Consider the following 12256-nt stretch of genomic DNA (forward strand, 5'->3'; position numbering starts at 1 on the left):
ACCCACTACCCTGTGTGTAAAATACTTGCCTCGTACATCTACACTAAACCTTGCCCCTCTCACCTTAAACCTATGCCCCCTAGTAATTGACCTAAGAAATAACTGAAAGCACTGGATTGCTGCAAAGGCTATGGGACTAACAACATTAGTACTGAACACTTGTTCTCCAAAAGCAAAAACACTGGATCTACCTGGAAATGTGGAAAATTGCCCAGGCATGTCCTTTACACAATAAGCAGGACAAATCCAACATGGCCAATTACTGCTCCATCGGTTTACTCTCAATCATCAGCAAAGTGATGGAAGAGGTCATCAATAGTGCTATAAAGCAGCACTTACACAGTCATTAGCTCTTCACTGACACTCAGTTTGAGTTCTGCCAAAGTCACTCAGTTCCTGACCTCATTACAGCCTTGGTTCAAACATGGACAAAAGAGCTTAACCCCAGAGGTAGGGTATGATTTGAACCAAGGCTGTAATGAGGTCAGGAGCTGAGTCCTGTTTTGGGCGTGAATAGGCACCGAGAACAACCCTGATATCAAACTAGACGTTTTTTTGGGGGCCCTGGCAAGGAACGCCCTACCGAGGCTACACTTACCTCACTTCCTGCACAGACGCAGCTCATCAGTGCAGGAAGAGATCGGGGCACCATTTTTAAAAGTTGCCCCGATCTCTCAACCCCCTCAGCCAGCCCACTACAGCCTCTGTATCCCCCCCCCCCCCCCCACAAATTTGCCTCTTAGGAGGTTCTCGAGCCCTCTCTCACCCCACGTATTAAGGGCTGGGCACCCCCAAACTTGATCCCTGGCATGGGTAACCTGGTACCTGGGCACCTTGGCATTGCCAGCCTCGCACCCTGGAAGTGTCCCTGCCAGTGCCACCCAGGCACCCTGGCAATGTCAGGGTGGCACTGCCAGGGTGTCTGTCTGGCACTGCAAGGGTGCCCGGGTGGCACGCCAAAGGTGCTAGGCTGGCAGTGCCAAGATAGCTTGGTGGCAGCGTGAGTACCAGGGTACCACTCTGCCAGAGCCCAACAACAAGGGGCCTCCGATAGCTTGGGAGACCCCCAGGTGCTATTACGCCTGGTCCACATTTGTGTGCTAAACCAGTGCTAAGCAAAGTCTCCCAGGTGCGGGCATTTGAACCCTGGCCTTAGGATAATCTGGCAGGCATAATTAAATAAGCCTAATGGATCATTTACATATGTAAATCTGGATCTTGCGAGGTGTTCCGAACCTCACAAATCCCGCGGGAGGCCTCATGTGAGATTTTAATGGCCTCCTCACGTTGCTGAGTCGGGTGCGGCGAGGCCGTTCAATTGCACTTGTGAGGTGAGAGTGACTGCCCTTGACATCAAGACAGCATTTGACCAAGTGCAGCATCAAGAATTCCTAGCAAATTGAATTCAATGAGAATCGGAGGGGGGTGGGGGGGGGATTGAGAAACTCCCCACTGGTTGTGGTCATTCGAGCACAAAGGAAGATGGTTGTGGTTGTTGAAGACCAATCATCACTGCTAGAGTTCTTCAGGGAAGCATCCAGCGCCCAACCACCTTTGGCCATTTCATCAATAATCTTACCTTCATCTTAAAGTCAAAGGTAGAGATTTTCATTGATGATTTCACAATGTCCAGTACCATTCACGACTCCTCAGATACTAAAATAGTTAATATCCATATGCAGCAGGCCCGCATTAATAGTCAGGCTTAGGCTGAAATGTGGCAAGTAACATTCGCGCCACACAGGTGCCAGGCAATGGCCATCTTCAAAAAGAGAGAATCTAACCATCTCTGCATGACATTTAATGGGATTGCCATCCCTGAATCCTTCACTATCACCATCCTGGAAGTTACCATTGATCATAAACTGAACTGGGCCAGTCAAATATTGTGGACTGGATTCGCTGTCGGCAGGATCCTCTATTTCGCCGGCAGCGCACTCACGCCCGCGGATTTCCCGACGGCGTGGGGGTGCCCACAATGGGAAACCCCATTGGCCGGCTGTCTGGACAGAGAGTCCCGCATACTGCACCAGAAAACAAGTGCAGCGGGATGGAGGATCCTGCCCTGTGCCTACCAGGGCATGTCAGAGGCTGGAAATCCTGCGGTGAGTGAATCAACTTCTGGGTGCAATATACCGGCTGGGTTGCGCTCGACTGGGAGTGTGGAGCATCCAGTACATTCTGGGTGAAGCTTTCTGTGGACTTTGCGGCAGCCAATATGCCTCGCGGATCTACTCAGATCTCGCGAGGCATCAAGAGTACGATCCCCACCACAATGGGCGTGACCAAGCCGCTCTCGCTTCAGTAGGTTGCAAACCTACTTGGGCAAGCTAACCCAGTATCTACCGTCCTCCCCAGGGAGGCTCAGCCAGGCACCATTCAGTACTGGTCCACACAAACGTGGACCAGGAGGAACGGCACCCAAGCCAGCGGGGGCCCCTGGGTGGTCAGGAAAAGGCAAGGTGGCTCCCTGGCACGCCCCCTGGAATGAGGGCACCTTGGCACTGCCAGGCTGGTTGGGAATTTGAGAGGTGGCAGGGAGAACTGATGGCAGGAGAGAGGTGCTAAATTACCCCTGCAGCTCGTTGGAGGTCGTTGGTCTTCTTCCGTCATTGAATGGTGGTCCTCCTTGTCATGCTGCCCACAATGACAGCTGCCACTGCCTCCCTGCTACTGGTCCTCTGACCCTCTTGGGAGAACAGGGTGCACTGCCTCTCATCCACCGTGTTGAGAAACCTTGTGAGGTTGGCATCCCCAAAGCAGGGAGCAGTCTTCGCACTGCCATGCTTATGTGTTGACTGGGAATGAGTGTTAGCAGTGAGCAGCTGAGGTCCAAGTCGGGCAAATCAGACGCCGAGCGAACCAGTAATGTTAAGAATCCCATGTGGGCTCATTTCTGGTTCTCTAAGCCATTGAATACGGGCCACGATCTCGCCAACGTGACCATTGCGAAACTCCCTGCCAAACATGCCCAAAACCAGGTTTTAATTTTGGTCTGCTGAATTGCACCCTATGATTTTCTGAATGGCTTGCTCCCATCTCATTAATAATGGATTCAATCATTCTTCCAATGACAGATGATTGGCCAACTGGTCTATAATTTTCTGCTTCCTGTCTCCTTCCTTTCTTGAATAACAGTAATAGATTTGCGGCTTGCAAATCAACTGAGATCATTCCACAGTCCAAGGAATTTTGCATCCACTATGTCTCCAGCCAATTCTTTTATGACCCGAGGCAGCATGCCATCAAGCCCAGGGCAGTCGTCAGACTTTAGTCCTAATAGTTTCCCCAGTACCTTTTCTCGAATGATTGTAATCATTATAAATTTCACTCTCTCTTTTCGCGCTTGATTTTCAACTATTTTTTGTGTCTTCTACAATGAACTTTAATACAAAATATGTGTTCAATGCTTCTGCCTTTTCTTTGTTTCCCATTTTAATTCATTAGTGCCATCCTATAAAAAGGGACCAATGCTCACTTTGGCTAATCTTTTCCTTTTTGTATACTTGTAGAAACCTTTACTGCCTGTTATTATATTTCTAGCGAACTTTCTCTCCTGCTCTAATTTCACTTTCCATTTTTTTTGTCATTCTTTGCTGGTTTCTAAAATTTGTCCAATCTCTTGACCTACCACTAATCTTTGCAGTATTATATGCATTTTCTTTCAACTTTATACTATTCTGAGCTTTCCAAGTTGGCCACAGATAATGTGTCCTTCTCATAAAGTATTTCTTTCTCAATGGAATACATTCCCACATCTAAATGCAAAGAGTTGTCTGTTAGTTAAAAGCAATTATATCTGTAAAAGAGATACACCTTTGAAAGAAAAACTAAACATTCTAAATCTTGCTAGGTTTATTTTGTAAAAGTGCCTCTACATTCACCTTTAAAAATGTCCTGGTTAAGATGAACAACCACTTTGCCCTCCTTTTCTCATTATATTCCACTTCAGTGAGATGCTTCACTGCTGCAAAGAAACCTAATTTATTGGGTCCCCATGCTTATTTTACAGGAAAAGATGACCTTTAATGAAGGATAGATTCCTGGTCATCAAGTTCTGTCATGATTACCATATTTCAAACATTCTGCATAAATTCATTTTTAAAGTTTTAAATTACTAATGTGATGATATTATATGGTTAACAGCTAAAAGATAAGTCAGTTTAAAAGGCCATGCATATGGGACTTGCTGACCTGTCTAGATATCTCCCAAGGTTTAGTTACAGCCCCCAGGTCGCAGGCAGTCATCAGCATTGACCTACAACGACAACACACAGTTCCATCAGAACATTCCTTACACATCTGGAAAGCATTATTCAGAAGCTTAATATATCATGAAATATTTTTTAAATGATCTCCAAAGATTTTCCCTGTGGACGGAAGCAGGTTATTTGAATGCATTTTTAAAATTTGTTTTTGTAATAAACCAAAGGGGAGAAATTGGCTAACCCCAAAAATTAGTGTGGAGTTCATGGTGTACTGTTCAATCATGCGTGTGAATTGTGTTTCAGGTACCATGTTAAATTGGTGCTGGCTGATCTATTAAACAATTGATTGCTGTGTTCAGCCAATGCTCTTCACATTGTTCATTGGTTGCATGTATCAGCAAAGGGCCCAGATATACTTGTAGAAACTCTTACTGCCTGTTATTATAGTGAGTGGCATGGTAGCACAGTGGCTAGCACTGTTGCTTCACAGCGCCAGGGACCTCGGTCCGATTCCCGGCTTGGGTCATTGTCTGTGCGTGGTCTGCATGGGTTTCCTCCTGGTGCTTCGTTTTCCTCCACAGTCCAAAGATGTGCAGGTTCGGTGCCCTAAATTGCCCTTAGCATCCAAAAAGGTTGGGTGGGGTTACTGGATTACGAGAATTTGGTGGAGGTGTAAGCTTAAGTAGGTGCTCTTTCCAAAGGCCGGTGAAGACTCGATGGGCCAAATGGCCTCCTTCTGCATTGTAAATTCTATGATTCCAAGCATGTTTCTTCAAAGGTCTGTGATAGGTTAAACAATGACTGAAATCCAAGAGTGTGAGCACCAAGGAGTTTGGACACTGCATTCTGGTGGACGTGGAAAGAGGAGCATCATTCTTTATCCACAAGCAGGAAGCCCTCCAGACATACATTCAGGAGACAAAGTGAACATGTAGAGGTAGAGAACCACTTCAGGCGTATTGCTCTATAAACATGGATGCACTACAGGTTTAATGATCTGACATGTGTTGCCAAGGCGAGTGAGTTCATCTTTAACTGGTGTATCCTGCCAACTGCTTGATTCTTACCAACTGTTTGCCAATCTTTCCAATGCATAATTCACTCTACCCTCATTACCCATCTGCCAACAATCCCTATCAATCAATGTTGAATTGTTCAATTCATAAGCTTTAACTCACGTTTGCATGCTTAGCACAGTCACAAACATCACACCCACAATTCACAGCTGAGTCACACCTGCAGCTATTTAGTCATGACAGTTACATTGCCCAAACATATTGCAGAATGCTCAATGGACAGAGGAACATAGTAGGAGCAAGAGAAAGCCTTTTGGTCCTTTGAGACATTCAGTAAGATCATGACCAATCTGGTAGAGGTCTCAGCTCTACCTTCCTGTCTGGCCTCCATAACACTTGACTCCCTTGTCTAAACAAAACTCTGCTTTAAATAAATTCAAAGACCCAGCCTCCACTGCTTTTTGGGGAAGAAGATTGCACACACCAATGAGCCTTTGGGAGAAAAAGCTTCTCCTCACCTCTCTCTTAAAAGGGATACCTCTGATTTCTAAACTATGTCCCCTAGTTTTAGTCTTCCCCACAAGAGGAAACCCTTTGGGTATCCACAATATCAATTCCCCTCAGGATCTTAGATGTTCCAATAAGACCACTTCTCATTCTTTTGAACTCCAATGGGTATAGGCCACAGGTTAGTTCAACCTTTCTCCACAAGACAGCCCTTTTAATCCCATGAATGATTCAAATGAACCTTCTCTGAACTGCTTCTAAAGAAATTGTATATATATATTTTCAATATGGAGACCAAGACCGTACACAGTACTCCAGATGTCTCACCAGAGCCCTGTACAGCTGTGGGAAAACATCCCTCCTTTTATATTCCATTACTCTTGCCATAAACACCAACATTCTATTTGCCCTCCTAATCATTTGCTGTAGCAGCATACTAACATTTTGTGATTCATGTAACAAGACACTTGTGTACCACAGTTCTGCAATCTTTCTCCACTTAAGTAATGTGCTGCTTTTTTATTCTTCTTGTCAAAGTAAACAAGTTTGCACTACCCATGTTATACTCCATCTGCCAATTTTTGCCCACTCACTTAACCTTTCTATATCCCTTTGCAAATTCTCTCCCTGTTCTTGACAATTTACTTTCCTACTTATCTTGGTGCCATCAGCAGATTTAGCTGCCATACATTCACTCCCTTCATTCAAGTCGTTGATATAGGTTGTAAACAGTTGAGGACCCAGCAGTGATCCCTGTGGCACTCCATCAGGTACAGCTTGCCAATCTAGAAAAGACTCATTTACCTCTAGCCTTTGCTTCCTGTCAGCTGACAAATCCTTGATCCATGAAGCTATTATCTCCTACAGCATGTGCCCTGATCTTGTGTAGTAACCTTTTATGTGGTACCTTATTAAGTGCCTTTTGGAAATCCAAGTACACCACATCAGTGACCACATCTACTGGTTCCCCTTTATCCACCTTGAACATAACTTCGTCAACATCTCTTTCTCTTTCTGAAAGGCATGTTGGCTCTGCCTGGTCAGATCGTGATCATTTAAATATCGTCCATAACTTCTTTAATAATGGATTTTCCTCCTTTCCCTTTGGCAGATGTTAGGTTAACTAGCCTATGGTTTCCTGTTTTCTGCCTCCCTCCTATCTTGAATAAAGGTGTTACATTAACTATTTTCCAATTCGCTGGAACATTTCCAGAATTTAAGGAATTTTGGAAGATTATAAACAATGCATCTGTTGTTTGTGCTGCAATTTATTTTAAGACCCGAGGATGCAGGCCATCTGGTCCTGGGACTGGTCAACCTTTAGGTCTAATAATTTTCTCAGCACTCTTTCTCCGGTGATGGTGATTGTATTAAGTTCATCCCTCCCTATCATCTCTTGATTTTCAAGAACCTCTAAGTCCTCCAGAATGAAGGCAGACACAAAATACTTGTTCTGCCATTTCTTTCTTTTCCAATGTCAATTCCCCAGACTTCCTCTATAGAGGACCAACACTAGCTTTAGTTACCCTTTTCTTACTCAAATAGTTGTGGAAAGAACTGATGCATTTCTCTCAATTATGAAGGATAAGCTGCCAAATAACAACAGACAGCAGGAAAGAACTGGAGGAGACCACGCACACTTTGACTTCCATGAAGTGCATGCTGCTAGGGATCATGGGAAAGGAAATCACAGGGGCTATGAGCACAGGAAGGGCCAATGATGAGGAAATCCACATAAACAAACTTCCCTCTCCTTCCACTTCACCCACAGCCCACTATCTCTTCTGGCTCACAAGATGCAGGCGGTGTAAGCATACTCTCCTTCCTTACTCCTCTTCCCTCACCACAGCCCAATACTTGTCCCTTTTGCATTTCAGATAACCAAGAATTGGAGTATGACAGTGAAGATGAAAAGGGATCAGTACTCAATCTTACTCTCACAGGCAACAACTCAGGGACTGACGGTGCATATCTTTGCATATCGGAAAGAGGAGGAAGCTGCATGGGAAACACCATGCACAGGTGTGCAGGAGTGAGGATGCAACTGCCAAATCAGTGGAGGGTGAAATAACACCCAAATTCTGCAGAGGAGTAGAATAGGGATGGGCTAGGATACAGAAGAAGGTTGTGGTATATATATAACAACAAGCTTGTCAGAAAGGTTGTTCTCAATACCAAGGAGGAGCCCAGCACCAACTTGACACATGGCTTTGTACAAGATGGAGTTGTCTAACATGGAGTGAGTGGTCACTTCTATCAGGATTACTGTGGACCCCACCAAGGTGTAGTGTCTGCTGGCCAATGTCACAGCTTCTATTGCAGCACAAAAAGCTTCCAGCAAAAGTCTGAGTGCAGCAGTGGAAGCTCAGGCAGCTGCCATTATGGTTGCAGATACCACTGTTCAAAGGGGCTTAAATAACAATAGGACTGCTGAGTTGCTGCCCTGGGAGAATGGTAGTGGCTTCATGGAATACAATCCTGCTGTACTTGATGTGTTATGTACTCTGGGAAAACACAGGCTGCAACTGGATGCAGCTTTAACCAAAAGATACTCCAGACCTTGAAGTTAGTTCAATCTGATTTATTGAACCAGTAGCACAGTTAGCACAGTTCTCTATGAGTTAGACTCTCTGCTAATCTAAATGTAGTTACTCTGTCTGACTGAACTAGACTAGCTCTTAGCCACATGCTGGAGGTGTGATACTGTACATACACCCTGACTCACTCTGTAGATGTCCATCAGTGGAAAGAGGCGGAGTGTGAGTGCCTCGTGCCTTTTATAGTGAGAAACCACCCCTGAGTGTCCTGTCTGCTCATTGGTCATGTCCTGTTCTCTGTGTCATTGGCTGCCTGTCTGTTCCTGTCTGTATATCATTATCTGCATGTCTGCATATCATGACAGTACTTTCTCAAAATGGTAACATTTCTGCTCCCACCCCTGACAGTCAGCTCAGACTATTGATACCAAACTGAGGCGGTAAAATCTGAAGCCAATCCTCTAGGCTCAGAGTTGCTGAAGGTTGCTCATCAAAACCACCTGCAGTCTCTTCAACTGAAGATCAGCAGCCTTTCATCACCCATGCAGCAGGTTCTGGGGAAGCACCTCATAGGAGCGCTGGGATAGTCAAAGGCACACAGAAAAAAGAAACTAAGGGTGATTAGTTTTTCATGTATTATGTCATGATTGAATTATTGAATTTCTTTGTGTTCTAAAATCTTTGTGCTGCCAGAAAGAGGGACACTGTGAATTTCAATGATAGAGAAGAAGTTTGGGACTTGGTGAATAGGAAGTGTCGTTGACGTTACACATATCACTAATCGATTGTGTAGGGAATGGGGAGAAAGTGACAGCCTATGATGTAGCCTCCCTTCCACTTTGTGTTCCTACACTTCCTGTTAATGGCCAGGTTCTGCGGCATAGTACATAAATCTTGATACAGACTCAGCTGAGTACTACCAGGCTCCTCCAGAGCAGCAGACAATTTAAGAATGCAGATGGTGTGCTCTATAATGTTCTTTAAGAAACCATGGTTATCATTGTAGGCATGCTGTGCACATGAGTACTGGACAGGCGTATGAGCAAATAACCCTGCCACACAGTAGCATAAACGTTCACAGCAACTGTTGCCTAGTGTTGCAAAAATATGGGGCGCTATTCTCCCCCCCCCCATGCCGGGTGGGAGAATTGCTGGGGCGCCGCGCAAATCGCGCCATGCTGCCCCGACTCCCGCACGCGATTCTCCCACCCCCCAGAAACCAGAGGCGCGCGGTTCGCACCGGGCCGCTCGGAGAACCGACGAGCAGCGATTCTCCGGCCCGGATGGGCCGAGCGGCCTCTACGACCCGACAGGTAGGCCCAGGGGGGAGAGACCGGCCCGCCGATTGGTGGGCCTCGATCGCGGGCCAGACCCGGTGAAGGAGCCCCCCTCCCCCACTGGCCGCCCCACAGCGTTCCCACAGAGTTCCCACCGGCAGCAACCAGGGGTGGACGGCGCCGTCGGGAACTCTGTGGGAACGCTGTGGGGCGGCCAGTGGGGGAAGGGGGGCTCCTTCACCGGGTCTGGCCCGCGATCGAGGCCCACCAATCGGCGGGCCGGCCTCTCCCCCCTGGGCCTACCTCCTTCCGGGCGCGGCCCCAGAACACCGCCACCATGCTGGTGAGGGGACGCCGTGTGCAAGACGTTCCCCATGCATGCGCAGGATTGGGATGCCCCAACTGCGCATGCGCTGGTTTGCGCGGCGCCCATTTGGCACTGCGTAAGGACGCTGGAGCAGCGTGAACCGCTCCAGCGCCATGCTGGCCCCTTGTGGGAGCCAGAATAGGTCGTGCCCGGGCCCTGTTCGAGCCATCGTGAAATGCGACGGCATTCACGACGCCGCGAACACTTGGCCTCCATATCGGAGAATCGCCCCCATGGTTCTTGGTTTATATATTTTAGAATACATTCTAGTTTTAGGAATTAAAGTGTTGAACCTAGTATAAATGGAAAATCCTGATCGAGAAACTGGTAATGATTCTGATGTAAATGCAATTCAAATAAGCTTGCAGTTGATTGCACTTTTATGTTTATGTTCAAGGTCAGAGTTAACAGTGTTAACAGAGTTAATAATATAATAGAGCCAGAAGGCCCATCCTTACTTCAATAAAATGATTTAAATTATGTATGTTGCTGAAAGGAAGCTGTAAGTAGTGTTGTAAACATGGGGTTTCTTCGTGAATCCAGGGGGTCTGGAAAAAGGGTCGCAAACTCCAATGGCAATCCTGCTGCCTCATGGCGCCGAGGTCCCAGGTTCGATACCGGCTCTGGGTCACTGTCCGTGTGGAGTTTGCACATTCTCCCCGTGTTTGCGTGGGTGTCGCCCCCACAACCCAAAGATGTGCAGGGTAGGTGGATTGGCCACACTAAATTGCCCCTTAATTGGAAAAAATGAATTGGGTACTCTAAATTTATTTTAAAAAGAATTTTATAAATAAATTTTAAAAAATTTAAAAAACGCCATTGGAAATATAAATTAGTTATATGGCGTATAGAATCAAAGGATAGAAAGGAAGATAAAATAATTTATTTACAATTCTGCTTCAAAACATCTCAAAGCATGCCTTATTGTCATAAAGACAGGCTGTGGGGGTGGAATTTTCATTTGTTTACTGACATAAAGAAGCAGTTCAGTTTGGGAGCAGACAGATCCAGTTGCAGCTTTGCATTGATGAAGACTTTATCTCACCAGATTGAGGAAGCCAACAGCAGATGGAGTCAATTGGGGCCTACATTTTAAGCAGAGAAAATACTAACTTCACCATTCACTGTGGAATGTTGGTAAGGATCTATCTCAAATTTGGATTTAGTGAAGGAAAACCAGGTGGAAGGTTTATTCTAGCTTGGAGCTAGTTGAAAACATTTACAGCGTCCTCAAAGAGCTTTGTGGCAGAAGGCAGTCAGCAGAATTAGCCTCAAAAGAAATTGGAAGCTAGGTGGGTAGCTACTTGCAACCAGAACAAGGAGCTGAAGCAACCACAGCCATGTGGTTCATAAAGAAAAAGTGGGGTGGTCACACAACCAAAAAGTTAATGGTAGGACCCCATAGAATCTTACCTCCGGAAGGAGCTGGAGCACTGAGGAGAATTAAAGTGAATTCCGGAGGGCTGTGACATACCTTTGAGAAGTGAATGTAACTTCAAGACTATTGTAATATAAAAAGGAATTCTTGGGGGGGGGCGTAAAAAGTGGAACATAGTTCATAGCATAGGTACCTGTAATTATGAACGATAGAGCCTTAACATCTGAGCTCCAGGGCAGTAGAACTGGGGGGAGGGGGGGGGGGGGATCCTAAAGATTTGTTCAGGAACATCCCACCCCCAGAAAATCCCTGTTAAGGTTTGCACAGCAATTGCCTGGGAAGCTCAAGGAAGCTTTGGGCAATTGCCCTGCACTGGGAACATCTGGAAATGTCACTTAAATTGCAAACTTCAGACTGTGTTACATCAATATCTACCCAGAAAAAGTTAGAAGAATTAAAAACCATTTCTAGCTTCTGGATAACTATTACACAGATCTGCAGTGATACCCCCACAATCCCCAGACCTCCTATGGGGTTCTCAAAACCCCCAGACTTCCTATGGGGTTCCCCACCCCATGGTTATAGCCCCAATCCCTGGCCGCAGTGGGACTCACCCCACCCTTCCACTACTATACCCTCCAACCCCCATGGGCCTCTCCCACTGCCCTGGCTCTCATGGGCATGGGACTCTCCCCACCCCCAAACCTTCCCAGGAAAATCCCCTATCATCCCCCCAACTCTAGAGTCTACTCCAAGGCCCAACTCTGAAGTCCCGTTTCCCCCCCCCCCTTCCTTTCAGGTCTGACTCCCAATCTCACACCCCACATTCCCAGGCCCATATCTGACAACCCCTCTCCAGGCCCGACTTCCAACTAATAACATGAAATCTTGTGGTATAGTTCTGCTGGTTGATTGATGGGTGTTAGGATTTCTCTTTAAACATCCCCAGCAGGATCATATCACCTT

At 46.3% G+C, this 12256-nt stretch overlaps 1 protein-coding gene across 2 annotated transcripts in view; it reads right to left on the reverse strand.

Annotated features, from left to right (window-relative positions):
* Window positions 1–12256, reverse strand: part of pde11a (phosphodiesterase 11a) — a 706589-nt gene that overhangs the window by 123771 nt on the left and 570562 nt on the right. For both annotated transcript variants that reach the window (XM_072477086.1, XM_072477077.1), the window contains one exon: window positions 4195–4258. In XM_072477086.1, coding sequence (XP_072333187.1) covers window positions 4195–4258 — 64 coding nt within the window. The remainder of the gene's footprint in view (window positions 1–4194; window positions 4259–12256) is intronic.

Source organism: Scyliorhinus torazame, chromosome 2 (genome assembly GCF_047496885.1).
Source record: "Scyliorhinus torazame isolate Kashiwa2021f chromosome 2, sScyTor2.1, whole genome shotgun sequence".
Classification (NCBI taxonomy): domain Eukaryota; kingdom Metazoa; phylum Chordata; class Chondrichthyes; order Carcharhiniformes; family Scyliorhinidae; genus Scyliorhinus; species Scyliorhinus torazame.